Source organism: Tinamus guttatus, unplaced genomic scaffold (assembly GCF_059628265.1).
Source record: "Tinamus guttatus ecotype Peru unplaced genomic scaffold, ASM5962826v1 Tinamus_guttatus_pri_ptg000525l, whole genome shotgun sequence".
Classification (NCBI taxonomy): domain Eukaryota; kingdom Metazoa; phylum Chordata; class Aves; order Tinamiformes; family Tinamidae; genus Tinamus; species Tinamus guttatus.
The window spans coordinates 68,844-91,967 of NW_028289059.1; the positions used below are offsets into that span (position 1 = coordinate 68,844).

The 23,124-nt window shown below is 35.3% G+C and overlaps 1 protein-coding gene across 1 annotated transcript in view; it reads right to left on the bottom strand.

Moving 5' to 3' along the window:
- The window catches only part of LOC148592772 (receptor-type tyrosine-protein phosphatase kappa-like), a gene marked incomplete at its 3' end in the record, with an annotated part of 189,550 nt that overhangs the window by 59,487 nt on the left and 106,939 nt on the right, over positions 1–23,124 (bottom strand). The window contains exon 3 of the mRNA XM_088533859.1: positions 6,690–6,961. Within this exon, the coding sequence (XP_088389985.1) occupies positions 6,690–6,961 (272 nt within the window). The remainder of the gene's footprint in view (positions 1–6,689; positions 6,962–23,124) is intronic.

Here is a 23,124-nt window from a genome sequence, read left to right on the forward strand (position 1 = left end):
ACACTTTTATGTGTATCCTAACACTTAACTAAGTAGATGCTTTGTTAGTACAAACAAGCTTTGAGAAGCAGTAAGAAAGTTCATTACAAAATGCATTTTTGGAGCAAGAAACTCTATAAAGAAAAAAATGTCTTTTGATTAAGCATTATCTAGTAAGTAATGGTCAGGGAAATACTTAGCAGTTTACAAAGCATTTCTGAAAAAAGTAACTTTGTTCATATTTGGTTATAATTCTAAAGGGGTCCAATTTTGCGTTATTACAGTAGTGATGAAATGCAAAAACAGTTAAACATGCTTTTAACTGATGAAAGCTTCAGCATAAGGAGAGGAAAAAAATAACACAGATTCATAAGCCATTTCATATTCCATTGATGAACTACGAAGAAAATAAGTTATGGACAATCATCTTAAATTCTTAAGAACCAAGAAGTATTCTCAATGGAATTACCAAAAATAAAATAGAGGAATACTAGAAAATGATGCATCTGTATAAAAAGCATTTCACTGCCTCACACTACTTACCAAACAAAGAGCTGCTGGTTAAGAACAAAAGGTATCTGTCTCAGATTAATAAATATTAACATTGCTTTACTTATAAAAGCTGACCAGGTTTAACGGATCAATCTCTCAATTTTACTAAACCATTCTTTTAATCTCTGTTAGAAAAAAAATCTAACAATTCATCAAAACAACAGCTCTGATTAGTCTTCTACTTGTCAGAATACTTAAAAAATGGAAGTATCCATTGTGGTACAGATTCATGTAAGGCAAAACTTATGAATGAGGTAACCTGAGCCCAAAGTCATTCTTGCCGTCCTAAAGGTGGAAGGTGAAAAGCCTATATAAACACGACCAAGCTAAGCCACTTGGTTGTCTCAAAACCAGCTTCCCCACCAATTCTAACACGGGGGAAAAGCAAATAAAAGCCCCAAATGGAATGCATGGTATTTTATATAATTGATCATGGTGCTGACATGGCTTAAACAACATGCTTTCTGGAAGTTATAAGAGAGACAATGTATAAAATCCTTAAGGGAATACATCAATCTCTAAACTTAATGCAGAGAGGTCACAGCCAAGAGAAAAGATAAAACACTTATTCGTGGAATTACTTCAAAACTTAGTACCTTGCTGTTTTTTTTTTTTTTTTTTTTTTTCCTCCCACCTATGGCTCTGCTTGTGCAAGCTCACACAATATATTATGCATCATCTTAAGTGGAATTCTTTTTGCTCATGCCAACAAAGACGACTTTTCCCCTTCCTCTGACTGCGGTGCCTGTATCTTTACCTAACATGTGCTCATTAAGACATTCCTGCTGAGAGATTATTTTCCATCTGACTGCCTCTCAGATTAGTACTTTCGCTTCCCCACGAAAACTTTCCAAAAGATTTCTCAAGAGCAAAACTCAGTCAATAGAGATATTTGATGGTGTTCATCACAATGATTCCAGAATTTCCATTTTAAAATCTAATCTACTTTTCAAAAAGTCCAGTTAATTGAGTCAGCCTTACTTCAATATAACAGCATGGGTTTTGCCAATTCATTTTAAAATGCTGTTCAGCTGGCACACTACAAATCTTCAGTAATATCTAGAAATCCATGTCATAGAAAAAAAAAAAAAAAAAAACACACACAGCACCCTAATGATGGATGAAGGACTTTATAAAACAAAAGTAAATAGCCTAATTCTTTATCTCAAGAATAAATAAGAGAATGAAGAGAATGATGACAGCGGGTACGTTGTCATGCTGATAGACTGTTGTAGATTTTTCAGTTAGAATTTGCAGATGAGGCCACATTTAATGAAAGTCTGTTAGTCCATGTTAGATTGAAAGGCAATAACAAGGGCCGAAAGGGCCAAAAGAAACGGGCATGAGGTTGGTCATGGCAAAACTTTTTTTTTTTCTTTTCTTTTCTTTCTCCACAACCAGAACAAAAGCTTTCACTGAATAACATCAGATTAAGTAACTACAGAGCGTAAAAAGGACATCTATTCTGCCTAGGAAAAGGGAGACAAATTAAGCAAGCACCCACTTGCCAAGTGGTAATGCAGATTCTTATTAGCAATTAGACACATATACGCACACACATAAACCCCTCAAGCGCCATCACCCCCACCTTGTGGAAAAATTGCCTTTGCTCTTTGTGTAAAGAGCAAAGTAGTTCTTTGTGTAAAGAGCTTAGTAGTTCAGGCCAAAGATCTACTTAGCCCAATATCCTCTCTTTAAAAGTGGTCATAAAAAACTGAAAAGATAGGAACAGGGCAAGAATATGCAATACTTGTTCATCCCCCAAAGTAGTCTTCACATCTCCAGCTATGGTTTGCAGCTCAATGAGACTTCCTATGTTTGTCTGATTAGTTTCTGATTTCCTGATATTTTCTAAAAACTCCTCACTACAGTCATTTCTGACACGGCCTTTTGCACGTCTACCAACACAGTGCATGAGCCACTGCCTGTCGTTCTCTTGAGTTTGACCACCATCAGCCTCATCTTCCAGCCCCAAATTCTTGTGTTGGAAGAGGATGTCAACAGTGAATTCCCACTTTTCCTCTTCATATCCACTATGGCTTTTGCACACCTTTACCATATTCTCCCGACCTGCGTCTTTTTGCAAACCGAAGCAACTTAGCCTATTTGTGCATTTCCCTCACATCTATCTTTAAATTGCCTGGCTACCTGTTTCTTAAAAATGCCAAGTATAAGACTTTCTATGTTCAATTCTTATCCATTAAGTCAAAAAAATACAGTATTTACATGTTTTATTCATGCAGTATCTTTTGGTTATATATTAAGTCACTTTCTGTATCTCAATATTAGTATTTTCAATAAAATCCTTTGATTTTGAGTATGGAATAAACTAAGTGATCTGATTCTACTACACCCAAAAAGGCCATCAGTTTTCCTGTTTCACAGGAAATCTGTTTTTTCCCTTATCTGGCATTTGGCCCAAGTATAAATACCATTAGTGAATTTTCAATCAATTTTCCAACCTCCTGTTATAAACCTATTATAGTTTCAATACTATATAAGATCATAAAGGAAAATAACTCTCCAAGATCTCTAAGTGATTTAAACTTTCATAATCCCTATAAATTATCCATATTAAAATAAAGTACAGATTCATTACCCAAATCAGGATTCACAATTCAGCAATGAGGTCACTTAGCTTTCCAGAGTTTTCCTGCACTTTATTAATGCATCATTAGCCTTCCTGACCTGATTAAAGAACTTCTATACTTAGAGCATTTTCATATTTTTAGTTTGTTAGTAGGCTACACTTCCAAGTGCATCACTCCTATCAAACGTTTATCTTAGCCAGTCTCTTAACGAAGTTATAGAGCAGCATTCTTGCATAATTACATTTTAAAGCTGCATAAATAAAACAACTAATTCATTTTTTAAGAAGTTTGATATTTGTTGCTCTACGTTCAGAGTTTTCTTTACCAATTTCTGACCAAAGGTTATTCAAACCAGAAGATGTAATATATAACTAAAACCCCAAAGTCCACGGCTCACATTGGAAAGTGGACTTCATAGATAGAGATTTAGGAAGGATTTCAGAACTATGTGACCCTCTGGAGCAAATGAATTTGCTCAGGGAAAAAGGAAAACAAAACAAAACAAAAAACCACACACAGATACATAACAAAGGATGAAAAGGGACTTCTGGAAAATAGTCTCCAATTAAAAATAAAAAATAGAAAAGGGAAGGGAAGAGAACCCCGCACTGGGAAATATGAGAGAAGCAGAAGGACATTCCTCTGCAGTTGGGCAATTTCTACTGTAAAAAGCAGGAAAGGACTTGGGCAAATGAAGTGTTAGACAAAACAATGAATCCAGAAAGGAATAAACATCTTGACTAAAATAAACTAGTTAGTGACAGTAGCAATGGAACATAGAAAGAGAGACAAAACTCCTCCACAAAGTTTAAACACTAAAAAGTCCCCAAATATTTTTCCTTTAAAATAGACTTTGGGCAGGTTAGAGGTGGCATATTTCCAATAGAACAAGAAAATAAGATCCCAGAACTAACAAGGATCAAAATCAAATCATGTCTTCAGTCCCAAGGGATTCTCTAACTCTTTTCCTGGACAGTTCACCCACATGTTAAGCAAACAGATAAGAGAAGCAGATGCCCTGTTAGCAGGATAGGGCAAGCAGATCGTATCAGCACCAGGCTGCAGAAGCTGCCCGAGTGCAAAACAGGAGAGCAGAAGAGTTACCAGCCCCATGCTGAGCAACCCAAGGGAACAGCCCAAATGTGCAAGGAACATGTAGGATTTCACCTCACACACACTGCAGCTACCCAAAGCTTATATTCCTGTGCAAAAAAGCAAGGGGGCTAAACCCTAGTGAAGGATTCGGAGGCCCTGCCCTAAGCTCTGAAGCTCAAATTTCTTGACCACATATTGGCTCTGGCCAGGAAGTGCGTTCTGGGTAAGCATCGCTGTGAATTTGGCCTGTTCATGAACTCTTCCATAAGCTTCCACTGCTGTCTACTGTCACTCGCAGGGTACAGAGTTAATGAAAGTTCAGGTTGATCCACTAAAGCTGTCATAATAAACATGGCTATATTTTACCAGGAAAGATAGCTCAAGAGAACATAAAGACAAGCAAGCAAGTGGATCATTTTAAAAATCTTCCCATAAGTAAGAAGATATGTTCACTCTGTCCAGCAATGCCTAAGCTGTGTCTTTATGGACAGAGTGACCTGCAAAAATACGGATCTAGCTTAGAGCAGGAAGCAATAAACCTGGACCATCCCAGCAGAGCACAGAAATGCTTTCTAGGAGCTAATTAACCTGGTGCAGTCCATATTAAGGTTATTAACACAACCATCCTGCTAACCTTCAATTCGCCATTCGCTTCCTTAAAACACAGCCCTTGTCAGCCATCCCCTTACAGTCTCTTCCCTCACTTCAAAACAAAGGACATTGTGTTGAAGATGACCTGATTAACAAGACATATGTAGTTCTGCTCCTCCATGAGCTCTAGCAAAAATGTCCTTGCTCGCATCTGGCATTGCTTTTTAGTTTTAGTACAAGAATATCTTTTACCTTGCTTTAAAAATCAGTTGCATGTTTTCCTTCAACACTACCAAGAGGTAGATCAACACGTGACAAAGCTGAAGCTCAGAAATGCAGGATACACCTCTAGGAAAAATGAATGCCTATTTTCTCTCCTGTTTATACAAGCAGTACATAAATCGCAGCAGCTCACACCAACAGGAATCTAGTCATACTCCAGATTTATTCTTAATTTTAAAGTAAACTGCATTACACGTGATTTTAACATTCCACTGCTGACTGAACACGGAAAAGAACGTGTTAAGCACAGTCTGTAGAGAGATAATGCCAAGTCTATAACGCAAGTGAAAAATGGACACGTTGCTAAGATAAGGCCCCAGCCACCAATCTTATTGTCAAGCCTGGCCATCTGCCAGCAGACACCTGATTTACTGCACATCATACAGCTACACGTGATTACTACTAGACTGCTGTAAAAGGCATGAGATTTTTTTTCTTATTTAGCACACTTCCTAGTAATGGAAAAGGGTTAATAAAACATCTCCTCAGAAGGAAGATTCCTGAAGTCAAGTTTCAGATCTTTAAATCAAATTTTACATAGTTTCATGTCACGGGAGATGTAAGTTCCTTTAGACACAAAAAAATATTGTAAAACGGGAATAAAAATCAAACAGAAAGTTTTAAATGCTAAAACCTACCATGTTTCTCGTACCATTAAGATTGCCAGCAATTGCACTCATGTTCATTTTTCATAGAGATTATTTTGATGTCAGTCAATTGTGAAGAAACATTCCTCCAATACCCCATTCGAGAAAACCATTAAGAAAGGGGACATTTTGCTTCATTTGAAAATCAGTGCAGACATCCAAGGTGTTTGCAGGAGTACTAATGACCTGAATCATGCTTAGACATGGACCCATAAGCACTCTATACAATTATAAGATAACACCTCATGATTTACTAGAGAGCTTATGCCAACTCACCTAATACAACTCTTCCTCTCCTTGCACGCCAGGACAGAAATGCCTGGATACGAGATTCCTCCTTCACATCAAGTACCCACTGAGTGAAACAGCTGCAGGTAGCTTCTCAGGTTAATCAAACAAATCAAATAACAACATCTAGTAATAACAAGACGATTTTGCTCACTAAACAACAGCCCTGTGCTGCAGGTGGTTTTGTCCCATGGTGAACAAAGAGGAAAAAAAAAAAAAAAAAAGCACATCCTGAGCAGCTGCTCATTAGGTGAGCACCATTCCTCTTGCACAGCAAATGAAGCAAATGTCATGTGGAAAAAACGGAGTTTACAGTCATGCAATTAGATAGAGTAATGCAGGCATGTCCCAAAGAGGAAGGAAGACAGCTACAAATTACAGCTGTGGAGGCAATTTATTTCTTGAGGTTTATCAGTTTTGATCCTCCTGCATTTTAACCTTGTCATTTTTTTTTATTTACGCACTTTTCTTGATCATTTTTTTCTATTATATGATAACAGATATCTTTGAACAATTTCTCCATTTTAAAAATGCCCATCTCCAAACAGAGTAATTTAAGTGCATCAGAAAAGTATTCTGAAAGAAGAGACCAACATGAATGCAAAGAAGCGTATAGGACCTAGCTGTTGACCTTAGAAAAAGGTGACAATTATGGCAGGCATACCTGATACTCATTTGGCCAGAAAGTGCTGACAGCCAGCTCTGCTCGAAGCCAGTCTTTGCCAGTGGAGCCAGTGACGTTCCAGATGGGATTAGCCAGCGGCCCTTTGTTCACTCGGACGAGAATGTTGAGTGTTCCCGGGTTTGTCCCACTCTTGCTATATAAAAGGTAGCTGAAATCGATGCAGTGAGTATCATTTTCCTTCATTGTAGGAAGCTGGAGTCGAGTCTTTTCTCCGGGGTCATGGTCTGAGGAAATCACAATCATGTATGATCCTACAGGAGAGGAGAGGGAAAAAAGCAAAGTAGTAGTAAGGACCCAGATAAATGCCAGGCAATAGGCTGTTCTTTCTGAAAAAGGATAGAATACATGGGTTTGATGAACTTTGTAGTCCAAACTCTCAAAAGAATAATAATAAATAATAATAATAATAATAAAAGGAATATACAGAAGAGCGAGAAATGCAGCAGACTAAAATGCCCACAATGCCACTGAATAGATATTACAGGAGATGATAGATACAAAATAGCCATATAGCCACATCACATATCTCTGAAGTCCTTTCTGCTTCTACCTACAAACATTTCTGGCTCCCATCTTCGCATCAGATTAATTGGGAATAAGATAACAGAGTGAGTAAGTAAATGTAACGGCAAGAGCATGAAATCATAGAATCACAGAACCATTACGGTTGGAAAAGAGCTTCAAGATCATCAAAATCCAACTGTAAAACCATCACCATGATGCTGGCTAATCCATATCCTTAAGTGACTCATCTACATGTTACTTGAACACTGCCAGGGATGGTGACTCCACCATTAGCCTGGGCAGCCTGTTCCAATGCTTTACCACTCTTTTCTGAGGACACTGAGGCCAAAATTTTCCTATCAGGCTTCAACAGCGTTCTCTAAATGACTAATAACGAATAATAAGATCCATATTTTTCAGCAGTGTTTTACAAGACCTTGCTCAACCTTATCCAAAACAAGAAGCAGACTTGAACTGTGTTATGCAAGCAATACAAGCTTGCATAAGCAAAGAAGCAAAGAACTTGCTGCGAGCCACATTGGAAGTCCTGGAAAGTTGGGTTTGCTGCTCCATTTGCGAGTGTATTTGAGAGAAGAGGAGGGGATAACAGAGGTATCTATTCTTGGAGGTGCCTAATCTTGTAAATTTATTTTGCAAGTGTATAGAAGATAAAAAAGCCAGGAGAATATGTGCATGAATAAGCATATTACTGATGTGCAGACGGAATTTCTTCTTTGACATGTGACTTTGTATGATGTATTACTTGTATACACATGATGTTTCATCTTTTAATTTCTAAGCAACAAGGAAATCTTGTGTTCTAATATGTCCTAAACAGTCATACTAACCATTTCAAAAATAGATTTGAGGTACTGGCAGCCAAAATTATTGCCAAGTTGTTGTTCAAAAAAGATGAACATTCCAGTATTTTGCATAAATAAATAAAAACATAGGTTTGTTTGTTCATTTATAAGTCATCTATGTCATCACCTTACTGGCCGAGAATGCAATGCTGTGCTACAAAACTGTAAAAAAAGCAATGCTGTGCTTCTAACAGAAGGGAATGGGGTAACAGTACAGATTGAAATCAGTTTTTATACAAGTACGGCATTGACATCTTTTCTTCCTATTAATCTTAAAATAAAAGGTTTAAACAAAACAACTCTACTGCATAAACACCTAGTTAATATTTAGATAACCAAAGAGATTTTTTTTTTAAATAGAGAATCTGGCACTATACACGATGCTAATCACCATCTCTTCATCATTAATATTCATTTACAAAGACACTAAAGAACTGTATTATTCTACTTAGGTTTTCTGCTATTAGGAGCCTTTCATGATTATAGCCTAAAAAACAATTGATTTTTAGATAATTACACGCCAGCTGTTAGAAAAAACATCCCTAAACCATGTCCACAACTCTGCAGCTATTATGCCCCTTGCTTCTAGAATAAACTTATTTAAACCTTGTTTGTAATATGCATCAGAAGCACCTGGCTATTCATGATTAGCACAATACAAAATAACATTTTCATAATTTGTCAATAAATATTCCACATTTAGGGTGGGAGAAGCCATATATCAATTTTTCTACATGAGGGTTAGAAGAGGCTCAGGGGAAAGTTTCAAAGATGGATCTCCACAACAAGAGCACTTTAGCCATCTACACTTCCCCTTAGTCTTTGTTACATTTTCCTTGCAAGTGGTTTTAAAAAAAGACTAAAAAAAAAAAAAAGACAAAAAGCAACAACAACAACAATTCCCCAAGCAAAATATCATGACTTTTTTCAAGCTAAGCCTGGGAAGCAGATAAGCCTTACAACTTATTCTGGAGGGGGGCAGGTCAGGAGGGAAGTAGTAGAATAGAAGAATTAAAACTGGCAGAATTATTGAATTTTTCCTTCTTTCAGTTCATTCTGAGATAAAACTACAAGGAGAAAAAAAAATCACAAATCAAACAACAAAAAATGAACCAGAAATACTTTGACATCCTCCTCCTATCTACCCTTTACCATAATAATCTGCCATAGCCTTTGGAAGCTCCAACAACACACATTTTTCAGCATATCAACATGCTTAATACTACTCTTTCAATCTGATTTTTCAGAATTAAAAATACTTAAGAGTAAATTTGCATGTATCTATCTACACGTTAGTCCTACACCATTTCATGAAATGCTCCAGACAGCATTCATAAACCATTTGTCACCGAGCCAAAGCATCTGTTCAGCGTTTTGCAAACTACTTCCCCTCTCCTTGTTTCTCAAACTTCCTCACAGACTCCAGCCCATGAATGTGCACAACCTCATTTCTTTTGCAGCCATCTCCTTGCTCCAAGAAAATTAAAAATCACCGCCAAAGTAAACTATGCATCAAATTTATATGCTTGGAAAATGAAGAAAAGAAAGTCCTTTTTTTTTGGAAAAGCATATTATGTTTTAAAAAGGGGGGGTGGAGGAGGTTTTTTTTTTTTTTTTTTTTTAATAATCTCCATCTATATATGCCTATATTATACGGCAACACTTATATCATAGATATTCTTCTCAGATTTATTTTAAAATTGCCTAAGCATTATAAATAATATATAGCAATAAGATGTATGTAATATAAATTCCACGACTGTATTAAAATAAAAGAGGCCACATTAACATGAATAATAGAAATTATAGAAATTATAGTGTTCCAAACAAAAGTTTTCGAAGTATAGAAGTCTAATAAAAACTCAGGTAGCATACTGTTTAAGAGAACATCATATAAAATTACAAATTTTGAAACTTACTTTGAAACACCAGGCAGGGCTTTTATAAAGCCACACACTGAAGAATGGCTCACAATATGGTTTGTTCAGGCTTTTCTAAACTTTATTTATATATAAATTAAAAAATATAAATATAAATTAAAGTTATAAATTAATATATATATTATAAAAATAAATTATAAAATTTATAAATTATAAATTAAAAAAACAGGTCTATGAAAAAAGTACTCAGAGGATTACAGTCAAATGGCCTTTTGCATACCAAAACATCCCATGTTTCACATGTTTTTCATAAACATTATTAGATGTGAAGTAAATAGAAACAGTAACAGAGATTTTTCTTAAAATTTACTACAGAGTATGAAAACTCATTTGCCATGAGATAGAAGCACACCTTATCAAAATAAATGTTAAAACATGGAATTTTAAAGACAAAAAAAAAGACATCCAAAGACAACCCACACTCAAGTGCACATGCAAGTGTGAGTGTACAGAAATCCCAGGTGAATTCAGGCAAACACATGACCTATGCTCACCTACAGAACTGCAATGAAATGCTCAGCTGACCATGCAAATTGGCAGATAACTTATTTTTATAGAGATTATGAAATATAAAGACATAACTGGATATAAAATCATGTACATAAAATCAAGTCCACAATAATATATTATTGATGAGTAAAAAGCTTTCAATTAATAATTGCATTTAGTAAGGGAATGACAATACAGACAATAGGCTACTTAGCAGGGCTAACAAACAACTTGGAATATTTTTAGTAGCACTGGCAAGGTACAAAAGCAAGAGGTGTATGTATACTTCAGAAAGTCACTTTAAACAAAAGAGAATGATTACCTGGATATTTAACTCTGAAACAGAGAAATAATGAGAGGACAACAGATCAGAAGTTATGCAATAAGACATTATTGAACTTGGCAGAAATGCTAAGTATAAGCATATATGCTTATTCATACCAAAGATTAAACAAAAACTACTTGAGATGCTCAGTGAGAATTCAGGACAGCTGTTAGAGTTAAATATTTAGAATGTAATACATTTTCATTAATGAAATTTGGCTGTCTTCACTGCTGGGAAGGTAAACATCAGCAGTTAACTACAGCTACATAACTGCAGTTATGAACTGCGTGTAATACCTATTTTATTAAATACAATATTTTTATTAAATTACAATATTAACCTATTAAATAGGTTAAATTCCAGTAGAGCTATGCTCTGTGATTTTTGCCATCGTATAACACTGCTGTCATAGTATGACACTATATACACATACATCTCCTTACAGACAAGGAAAGGGATTGAGGGGGAAGCACAAATGATACAAATACCAACTGACTTGTGAGATATTTCCACTAGGATTTTACATGAAGCAAGTCAATGCAAGTGAGTTGCCTCACTAAAAATAAAAACATCACCAAAAAACTGTATATGTTGTGTTACACACACACACATATAAACACAACAAAGGCACAGAAACTTAACATGAAAAATCAAGCTCATTTTTTTTTCCTACAAGTCAGAATCCATCTACAGGGAAGGATTTCATCTTTGGTGATGCTGTAAGAAATTAGAGGTGAGAAATATCCAAAGTCATCACTTCCATCTGGCCAAAGATCCATTGCTTCTACTTGTTCCTTTTTCTGCCTGCTCTCTCAATGCCCAAGAGAGAAGACTTCAGCTACATTGGCAGAAGAATGATTAGAAAATTCATCATGACTTGAAAAATTTTCTTGACATTTATGTTGCTTTACTCTCAGTAATTCCCGACTAAAGTCTTCCCCATCCATAGAGTTTACATTCTTCAAAATGTGTATAGAAAGTTTCCCTTCTTGCACCAGACTTGTTCTTATTTTTCCTCTTTATACATATTTTTGTATTTATCCACAACAAAATCCACCCTCTCCTCCCTGCTTTTCTTCTCTGAAGTCCCTCCTATTTATTTGCCAGCTAATAGCCCCTAATATTACTAATGTTATAACAACAAAAAAGTCGATACATTTCTCTCCTGCATGGAACAGAAGCATCAAGTTAAGAATAGCTAGATCATGGTGCCTTCCCAACCTTTGGTGGGGACATGTCAAGAACTCCACTCTTGCATCTGAGAGATTCTCTGCAGGGAGATTTTGATGCGTGTTCAGCATTAGCATTTGAACCTTAAGTGTTAACTCTCTAAAACGCATCTACATAGGCATGGAATGAGGAATATCAGACTCCAACTTAGCCATATTATTAGATGTAGCTGTATATATCTTTCCTTTCCTCATATACATGAGGAAATCTACTTTGATAACTATTGATTTCAGTGTCTCCACCTGAGTGTCCAGCAAAGATTATTCCAGATTGTTTCAGAATTAACTAATTAATTGAGAAAGGCTTTAGTTTTATCCCCCACTGAAAATCAAGCTTTCTTATCATCTAAGAGTTAGTCGCAGTTAAGAAATCAAACTAAGACCAAAAAGTATCCTTAAATAAAATATGCCTGATGTAATATACCAGTGTGGCAGACCAGTTTCCTGAACACATTATTTTCTCCCACATTCTTGCTCTCTGAAAAATAATAGGCTTCTTTGTGAAACTGGCAATTTTCAGTAGTCTGGTCTCCAACTCCTGTAAACTCTTCAACCCTTCAAACAAGTCCTAACCATCAAATGATCTCCATTTAGAGGGCACTTCATGCTAACTCCTCTGCTTGCTATTGTGCTTCTTCAATTATTATAACATTATTATGTCACCTTCACCTTCAGGTGAACATAATAGTTAGGAAGCTCTAAATTTCATATGCAACTAGATTTATGAGTATAGAATCGGATTCAACTTTGCAGTCTGCTGAGAGGAGGAAAAAAAAAAGAGATGATATATTTCCACTAAAATAGGGAGTAATACAAAGAAGCTTAAATAGATTCATCATCAAAAAAAAAAAAATCGTGTAAAGAAAGCCTTCCCCACAGAGTGAAAAGAAGGAATCTCATTCATTTCATGTTAAGCACATATGTAAGGGCTTTATTCTAAGGCTCAGGACTATGTGACCTTTCTATTTCATTTTTTAATAACTACTATATAACATTTATAGTCCTCAATTAGGCATCAAACAACCTTTGAGCGACAATGGGCAATGAACTGACATTGAAATACAGAAACAGGTTTGCAGCTGGAAGCAGATTGAATAGAAAAGTTCATAAGCTTTTACACTAATTCACAGAAAATGTGCACTTCCTACACATTTTGTTTACACATATTTACACATTAAAAATCCAAGTCAAACTTATTGCAGATAATTATCCTCTTATTAAAAAAAAAAAAAGACCTCTTTCAGACAATAATCTGCTCCACCTGAGCACAGAGGAAAAAAAGGATATGAAAGAAAATTATGAAGAAAAACTACAGACAGTGTTATACTCTTTAATATTGATACACTGCCCCAGAATTTTGGTTTCCCGTCTTAATTTTCAGATTCTGACAATTGACTGATACAAATACGTGAACTTAACTGGGAAACCATTTTGACTGGACCACAGAAGGAGTATCACTAGAAACTAGAAACTTTAAATACCCTCTGCTCCCAATTCAAATACATTCCTAGAAACCTGTTCTAAATATTCAATAACATTATACCCTCTCATGTCTGACAGTCAGCTGTCACTAAAAAAGTTTACAGCAATAACACTACTACTGAATCAACAAAAGAGTCCTCAAAATTTCTTCAAATGTTCATGAATCAGAGATATCTTTCCATAAACTTCTGTGTGTTTAGTGTACTGTTCCCCTAACACAGCACAAGGCTTTGATGAAGCCTTGTGTCAGTCTCTTTACAAAGTGTCAAAAACAAAAGGGAAAAATCAGGGTTCCTGATTGCACCCTAACCACATGACTCAGTGCCAATTCTCCATAGCTCTGATGCCTGTCAGGACAAGTTTAAATGTTTGAATTTACTACTGCAGAGACAAAAAAAAAAAAAAAAAAAAGTAAAAAGAAAAAGTGGGAAGACAGAGGGAAGGTTTTTGGAGATGCAACCCATCTTTTTTTCCTACTTCATAAATATAACAAGAATAATTAAATGAGCCAAGAGAAACAGGTTACAAAAATACACCATATAAATAAAGTCAAAGAGTACTCATTCAAACACAAAATAGTGTGCAGTTTTATAGATTAATAGTTTTGCTGCCCAGGCACTTCAATTGCATTTGACAAGAAAATGCAATCTGTCCCCCATTCTGTACTTTATCATGCCAAAAGCACTCTCTACAACCTGATCACAAGACTGGGGTTCCCCCAATTTCCTCACGCACAGAATTAAAGCAACAGGGAGACATTGTGCCCAGCCAACACAGACTAAGACCAAGCCAGACAAGGTAAATCAAAGCAGCACCATGTTAGCTGCGGAATTAGTATTTCCGCCTAATAACTTTGACATCATACCATTCCTCTTATCAATATTTTACATGCAAATATACATGAGAAATACATACTTTTGAAGCTTCTGAAATCTTAGTTTCTTGTATGTAAAATGAACTTACTATGGATTTTTGTATCGATGCAGAGAAAGAAAACATGATCATATATCAGTTTCTGAGGTATGACAATTTAAACTTCATCCTGCTTTTTCTTATCAAGGGTTTTAAAGAACTAATAGACTCTAAGTAGCCCAGAAATCTGAGTTAAAAAGATGTCAACAACTGAAATTTGTGGTGGAGCTTGCAGTGCCTGTACAAAAGAACATTTATCTTAAGACATGCTCCCTTGAACAGCCTCCTCCAACAAACCATACAGAAAATGATATTTGATACGGTGCATCAAGCAAACTTACGGATGAATAGTGTTACTGAACAGGAAACTGTGTCTAAGTAAGCAAAAGGCATGTGGCAGAGTTGTATCTTATTTGGGAGTTAAGCAAGGCACTCGGTCATGAATTTTTAAAATCAACACCCATGAATGGCTAGCTAGGATGGAAGTTATACTAACTGGCATTTTGGGTTGTCTAAAATTCCACTCTAAAACTGTAAATATGCAGTGGACAGTGACACGGTGGCTCTTTATCTTCTCTATCATCAAATAGCTGATCTGGTTGCACAAGAGACAGAATACATTAGTCTGCCTATATGTCTGGAAAAAAAAAGTCTATTTTCTAAGCACAAAATCCAAGAAATCTTCAGATCTAGAACAGGCAGCATAAAGTCACCTATGGGACTGCATGCTATGATGACACCACATTATCACCACTGCTGACCCACAAACTGAAGGGTCAATGCCTCAAACCATGGGCATTTAGGTTTACGAAAACTGATGGAAGAGCCACCCTCTTCTTTACTGACCTTTACTGATTTATAAGACATATATATATATAGGTGTATATATATATAAGATCAGATGAACTCCCTTCCTTTGCTGGTTATAATTATTTTTTCCCTCTAGCATTAAATGGCATTTAGATTCTAACTGAACAGGATGATAGAACTTTAGAGACAACAACTGCAACCAGAGGGTCTTTAACATACTAATGATTCCTCCAAAAGCAACAGCATTAAAATTGCAGGAAGGCAATACTTATTCCAACAAATGAAAGCCACTAAAACTGATCCAGAAATTAAATTGGTCTCTCCCTTGATGATAACTGTGGGACCAATGAAAAGAAGAATTTACAGTCTGCTGAGAATACAACTTTCAAGTACCATAAAAAATCGCCAAGAGTCAAATGAATATTCAAGTCTTAACCATTGCCATAAGAAAAGTCAGGCTGCAGACCGTTTCTGTTAAGTTTTCCTTCTTTTTACTTGTGTTGGGTTTTATTAAATGCAAAACATGACTTAAGAACCAATTTTACTACTGGCAATAACAATTTTTAAAACACATAAAATATAATTTGGAAAATGTTTATCTACACACCTAGAAGATGGACATCCTTCTGCTACCCATTCTTGAAAATATCATTTCTCATCCTCTCTGAAGTACCTACTTTGTAGTATTTCATGTTCCAGCTCAGAATAACTAGAAGTCATGTCTCTATCAACACTACGGTAGTATACTTAGTGAACTTAATTAGTTGCTTATATATCATTAACCTTGAAGTTTATTATTTCAAATGAATAGTTTTCAGCTGCCTTCAGATCATTAACTATACACAGTTAAATATGTTTGTAACAAATAATAAAATCTTAAGGGATGTAAGAATCATGGTACATTAATACTGAACATCCAGTAAAGTTCTAAATTTTCCATTGATGGAAAGGAAAATGCAAAAAGCAAAATGCATATCTACAAAGAGCTACTGCAGGAAATTCTCTTTATTTTGCCATTTCTGACTGTGATGTTGGTCTTGCAAAGCCTGGTCTTATTAAACAAGTATAAAAAAACTCATGACAAACATGAAAACCATAATGAATAACCCCACACCACCTAAAAAGAAGAGTAAAAATCTACAGATCTTACCTATCAAAAAATGTATTCAGGAATGCCATCCAAGAACATAAAATGCATAATCTGCCATATTAAAAGCTGTGGAAACTAGTTTAAATTTTTAAAACAAACAAATAAATAAATATTTGCTGTGCTAATTAACTCATATAGATAATAAAAAGGATAGAAAAATGCACAGACAAATACATATATATATTATATATATATATATATTTATATGCACACACCTACACACACACACAAAGCATAGTTAAAACTCTTGTCTTAATACTCAAGGAATACAAACAAAATATATCCAAAACCTAGAGTTCAAAAACTAGAATTTCTAGGTTGATCCTGAAACTCACAGGTAAAACAGTCACGTAGGCTTTATGGTGTGTGACAATTTTCCTTACGCTTCACCTCTTGCTAACAGCCCTCCACTTCACAGATGTCAACTACTCTTCCTTGCCTAATATTTAAACTGCTTAGCATTAACACATAACATCTAGAGTAACAATTATAACCTGTGCTCAGCTTCCATGTTTTCTGCATCTCCAGGATAGAGGTTAGCATGCCTGAGAGCTCATCACATTTTCCATCTGAGTCAGTTGTTCTTATAAAAAGAATCCTCTCCCTATAAGCCTTGCCTCTCAAATTATATTAGTGGCTCAATTGGTTTGACACTTGAATCCACATCGTGTTTCTCCTACAGGGAGATACTTTTGCGATGGATTGAAACAACCCTATCTATTATAAGAATCACTCATGCTAACAAACTTGTATTTTTTGATACTGTTTTGAAAGAAATAATTGGGCTCGGCATTCAGTAACGGGAAGAACCTCAAGGAGAAAGACTGCATATAAACTAGTATTGCTGTTTTAGAGCAAACTAAGTTCAGAGCTATTAACAGGCTTTGGATGGTTTTTGTTTTGTTCTCAGAAGCAAAGTTTTAAACAAATAAATGTTTTATAAAGACTTTTTCCTCTTAACACTATCTTTTCCAATTAATTAAAATCTGAAATCTACTTTTTCCTTCCAAATTGCCAGTCTATATATGCTAATGCTATTTGAATCCTCCTTTATTTTGAATACTAAAGCTCACAATGCCAACAAAATACATTAATATACCAGGCTGAGCTCTTCAAACTTTATTTTAGTTGTATGAGCTTATCAGCTACAATTTAATATCAACTAATATTGCAATTACCAAATTACAGTTCTAAAGAACACAAAAATGAAGAATTCCACTCAAAGATGAGGGACCAAAATTTGATCTCACTTTCAGACATTTAGTGATTTTTTTAAAAAAATCAATATTCATAAATCAAAAAGTACACTTAATTATTAAGTTTAGGAACTGAACCCCTGTGCCAAACCTAATTTCACGGAAATTTCTTCTGTGATTAAGTTATTTCACTTCCCCATTTTGGTTTCTTCAGCTACAGAGTATGGATCCTACTGTATCAAGTTGTTAAAGGAGCAATTTAATTTTCTTTTCTTTAAACTGCAATTAAGCTTTTAAATAAAGTTTTTGCACTCGTACTTCCTAAGGGAATGTATAATTTATACCGAACTAAGAGGATGTAGCAATGAAGAGAGTATAATTTTAGCCTTTAAAACTTTTCCTTCAAACTTGGAATTAGCTTAAATATAAAGAAACTTACAAATTGTTGGCAACTATGAATCTTGATTCTGCCCTAAAATAGTCTGAATTTCTAAATAAGATACTCAGAGTGAAGTATCAAGAAACATCTCTGAAAAATGAAGATAAATTAATGATATAGCATAGTATCAAGTCTTTTAATACTAGACTTGTTAAGGTCCATTTCTATGAAGCAAAATCAAATAAATTTATCGCACAGCATAAATGTTAATCATGACAAAGCAGTTTCCAAGAAAAAAAAAACCCACAATTTTATATGTTCTTATGATTTAGTTATCACTTCTTATAAGGCTGATGTCATTTATACACAGAGAGAGATTTTAGGACAAAAAAAAGAACCTAGCAGCATCAGTAGTTAGCAGAACCTTTATGACTCTGGTAAGAAATAGCTATTAAGCAGTCAATTCCAGAATTTAATTAATGTTTTTGCTAATCTAACCTGAATCTCTCTTACCGCAGTTTAAAATTATTACTTTTTAAGCTATCACCAACTGACATGAAGAATGAGTTGCCACCATCCTCTCTGCAGCAATGCTTTACTTCATGAAGATTTCTATTTCCTTCCTCCCATAGAAAAGATAACCCTAATTTTCTCAATCCTGCCATAGAGGATATGCTGTCTAGCTCTCTGTTCATGTCTGCTGCCTTCCCCTCAGCTTTCCCAAACTGGGAACAACCTTTCCATGCTACAAACAGATGAGACCTCAACCACACCCAAGGAAAGGAAAAAAACAAAAAAACAAAACATGCTTTTAAATGAAATATCCTATATAAACCAATCTCAACATCTACCTTTTTGCAACAGTTCAGCAATGTTGACTCACATTTAACTAGTAATTCACAACAAATAAAGAAAAAAAAAATTGGTGCAGCTCTACAACTTTTTCTTGTATTCATGCTGCTGATTATTCCACCCAACAGTGAAGTTGCATGCACAGCCAATTTTGCTGAATTACATTTCTGTTGTTATTTTGTCTCCCCTTGATTAGTTCTCCAATCTATCATAACCATTTTGAACTCAACACCTTTCCTCGCACAGGCAAACGGTCTTGGTAAACTGCTTATCCTTAACAATTTCTTTTAGTACACACTTGTTATTCCATCCGCCATAACACTAATGAAAACATTAAGAACAACTAGACACTCTCAGTTTTCCAAACAGCTTTTCATCTACTATACAGCAGTTTCATCAGGACCTTTCTTCCCAAGAAAGAAGCACCCAGTGCATTTCTCAGCTCTGCAAAGCTACCTTCTCCACTGCCACCTTGCTGCTTTTCCAGTTCAACATGCTGAGGACTAGAGGAAAGGGGCCAAGGATGTTGGAGCACGCTGAAGCTGGCCTCTCAGAAGAGGACCTGCTGAAATGGTGTTGATGGACCATGTACGGCATAAACTCAATGAAAGCAGCATCCCCTCTGCTAGCCGAAGACAGAACTCGGAGCTGCTGCTGGCTTTGTCCTGGAAGCAATTACATGGTCCCCTACAATTTGGGAGTAAAGTAACATAGTCAGGACATGATGGCCAGGCAACCATGATCCAAGAGCAAATGAGACAATTGGTGAACAGAGAAATACACCAAGTTTTCATTAGGCACATCCTTTTAACATGCAGACTTTGGAAGATGAACAGAAAAGGTCATAGCTATGGAGAGCAGCTGTCCTTATTAACACAGAGTCTAGTCTAACACAGCTATTTTCATTCTCTGTCTTACTTCATCAAGTCTATATTAAAAACTTACAATAGAAATGACTTCGCAATGTCCTTGTGACTGACTCTGTATAATAATCAATGGCTTGAGGATTTTTTTATTTTGCTTGGTCATTTTTTTCATAAAGTGGCTAGTAACTAAATGCATGACTGCACATGGAGAAGACGTGAAGAGAAAAAGGGTTCCATTTAATATAAATGCAAAAAAATATTCTGGCTCTATAGATCTGCAATCTCAATTTCTCCCATTCCTTTCTCCAATGTTCTCAGTATTGTATGAAAGATAAATGGGGGGAAGGGGGGAAAAAAGACATAATGACTCAAAGGAACAACTGGATTGTAGATCTTGGGTTGTTACAACCACTTCTCTGAACAAAAACTACAATGAAAAACCTTAAATATCTTCTGAATTTAAAAATAGTTTTTGAAAGTCTATATGGCTAATAATAACATCTATTTCTTTCAGTGTCAGGCACTAATTATCATTTTAGTTGAAACTCTATTAAGAAACTTGATCAGAATAAAAATAATACATGCAGAGATGTAAGAGCTATTTTGGAAGCAAAGTGCATTTTTTCCTCTTTAATATAATCAGCATTTTCGTAATGTGTAACATATCAAAGGAGGAGAGAGACTTGCAGTAAGACTTACGGCTCAGGCATTTAGAAAAACAGGAATTAAAGCAGTGCAGGTGGTTGTGAAAGTATTCAACGATGTTTAATTTTAATGAACCAATTTGAACAATATATGATAAAATCAGCATATAAAATGATGCATACTGTTAGAATTATCAAGAGAAATGCCTCTCTGCTACAAGGCTCAATAGTTCTACACAAAAGACACCTTCAGAGACCGTGAGCGTCCAAGAACATGGGAGGCTGAAGTTAATGAAGGAATATATCAGAAACACATAATATCTACACATATCTAATGCCAGATGCCTACAGTCTAAGACAATCACTCCAATCTCTTTCATTTCGTGCTCGCTCTTCTGCCAGAACTTATTCAATTCTACATGCCTCATAGAAACTAATCAATTGTCATAATTTATTTTTTGTAGTTTATATTCTGTGAATATATTTCTTTCTGACAAATTTCCTTGCATTTGCTTGGGAATACTAAAGCTTCTACACTAAACCATATCCGATGCATCAGCAGATTCCAAGGTGGCGTGTCAATGGCGGGGTTGGTGAGGGGCAAGAAAGAGAAAAATAAATGATAATGTTATTGAAACCATGCTATGCTTAAGTTCAAAGCTACAGATATGTAAAACTCTTGGTAAAGAAAGTGATCAATAGACCATAATTTTTAATATCTGCCACAATTTCTCCTTTAATTCAAAGGCCAACGAGCAGACTTGCTACTCAGTGATCAGTGCCTTACTGTCATTATACCATAAAGTAATTTGGATGGTTATTTTATCATCTTTAACAATGAAAAAATATGCCTCTCATCTTCCAGAAAGTGCAGGTTATGAAATTTCACCTCCAATGAAAGCATTAAAAAATTGATTATTTATTCTAGAGTGATAGGGACATCACACTGATAAGACAAGAGAACTCTACACTGATAAATCACAACCCAGCTGAAGGTGCCATGCTGACAGAAAGAAGAAAGCTTTGTATTCAGCAGCATACTGGAATATTTCCATTTGCTGTAATAGCAATTCAAATAGCAAGACTCCTACTGTTAGGCTTTCATTTCAAACTAAACTGTGTAACACATGAACTTGAGGTACCTAACGTAATGAAAGGAGCTGTGGCAATTCCACAGCATCTCTGAACCCTTAATTGTCCCATCAGATTCAACAGAAACCATCTTTGCTTTGCACAAACCATTTTAGGTGCTGTATAATTAAGTTGAGGCAGGAACAAAAGAATAACATGCATATATACATATAATTATGTTGGCAGACATTTCAATATTGTTATTAATTATTTCTGTAAGTTAGCCAAACAATAAAATAGATGAATGTAATACTACACAATTCTTTTTTAGGTTTTTATATTTATTTATTTATACTCATTACCACTCATTACTAAGAGATGAGCCACTACAGGAGCAGGCAGTTCTTCAAATCTGAGTTCTATTCTTCCAGTTACTTCATAGTCCTATGGTAAGAACATTATTGCACAGGACCAATGAAGTGTAAGGTGAGAGGGAAATTAATGAAAGTAAATTCACTGAAAACTAGTACATAAATATACCTTTCGTTATCCTGAAACTCATCACAAAAATCAGACCAAATGTGCTGGGGAAAAAAAGTATCATAAAACCAAATAAAATAGTAGAGATGAAAATAAATATAAAAATGTGAGAGAAAAGGCATAATTGAAATAAAAATAAAAATGAAACAGATGGGCTTTGTTAAAAGGGCATGAAATGTCAGGAATTAAAGAGTTACATGTAAGATGCCCACAGCTGAAATGACAAAAGGAAAAGGGAGGTTCAAGAAAGACAGTTACACTCTGAATAACACAAAGTGGTGCAAAACTTCAGCCTTGGTTATGTTTTGTAAGTGGTTTATACTGCTTGTACAAAACATAAGTATGATCTGTTTTCTATTACACTTACCTACTCATAAACAAAATGAGATTTCATAGTCTAAGTAATCATTAAATGATTTGCTACTAGAAATTACATCAGTTAAAATTCTGGTATGGTTAAAATTACTAGCCAATTTCTCTGATACAGTGAGTTTACTAAATCAAAAGAACAGATAATACAAGAATCATGACAGTCTGGGAGAAGGTAACAAGAAAGAGAGGAAAACCAATGAGGAAGGTATTGTCTGGACCCAGAAGAGTCTGGAAAATCCTCATGTCCAGGATCTGGTACCTATTTGTGGCTCAACTATTCTATGATGAGTACAAATTTTAAACATTTCTTGAACACACTCTGAAACATCCTGGATGGGTCAGACTACTGGTATGCCATCAGCTCATTAAAAAAAAATAGTCAGACTCCTTAGGGAACTAGACACACTCATCTGCATCTTGGAAACCCATGTGCTGAACTGGTTCCCCTCCAAACCCACTGCACACATGGAAACATTTTTAAATAATCTATGACAATGATGCATGATCCTACAGTTCTCTTGAAATAGTGTTTTAGTTAAATGATCTTGCACATAAAATCTGGGGTAGTATCTTTTTTTGTTTTCTTCAAAAAACAACATCCCCTTGAGTCATTACTTCAACAATTTCAAGATACATTATTTTATACACAGATCTCACTCATGTTTACAAAGCTAAACCTTCCACCCTTAGGCTACCAATTCAAATTCAGGATTGCAGTGATAGCAATATTTAGCAATACAATTCTTTGGTGAACTACATCAATTCAGCGGCTTCAATGCACTTAAGGGTA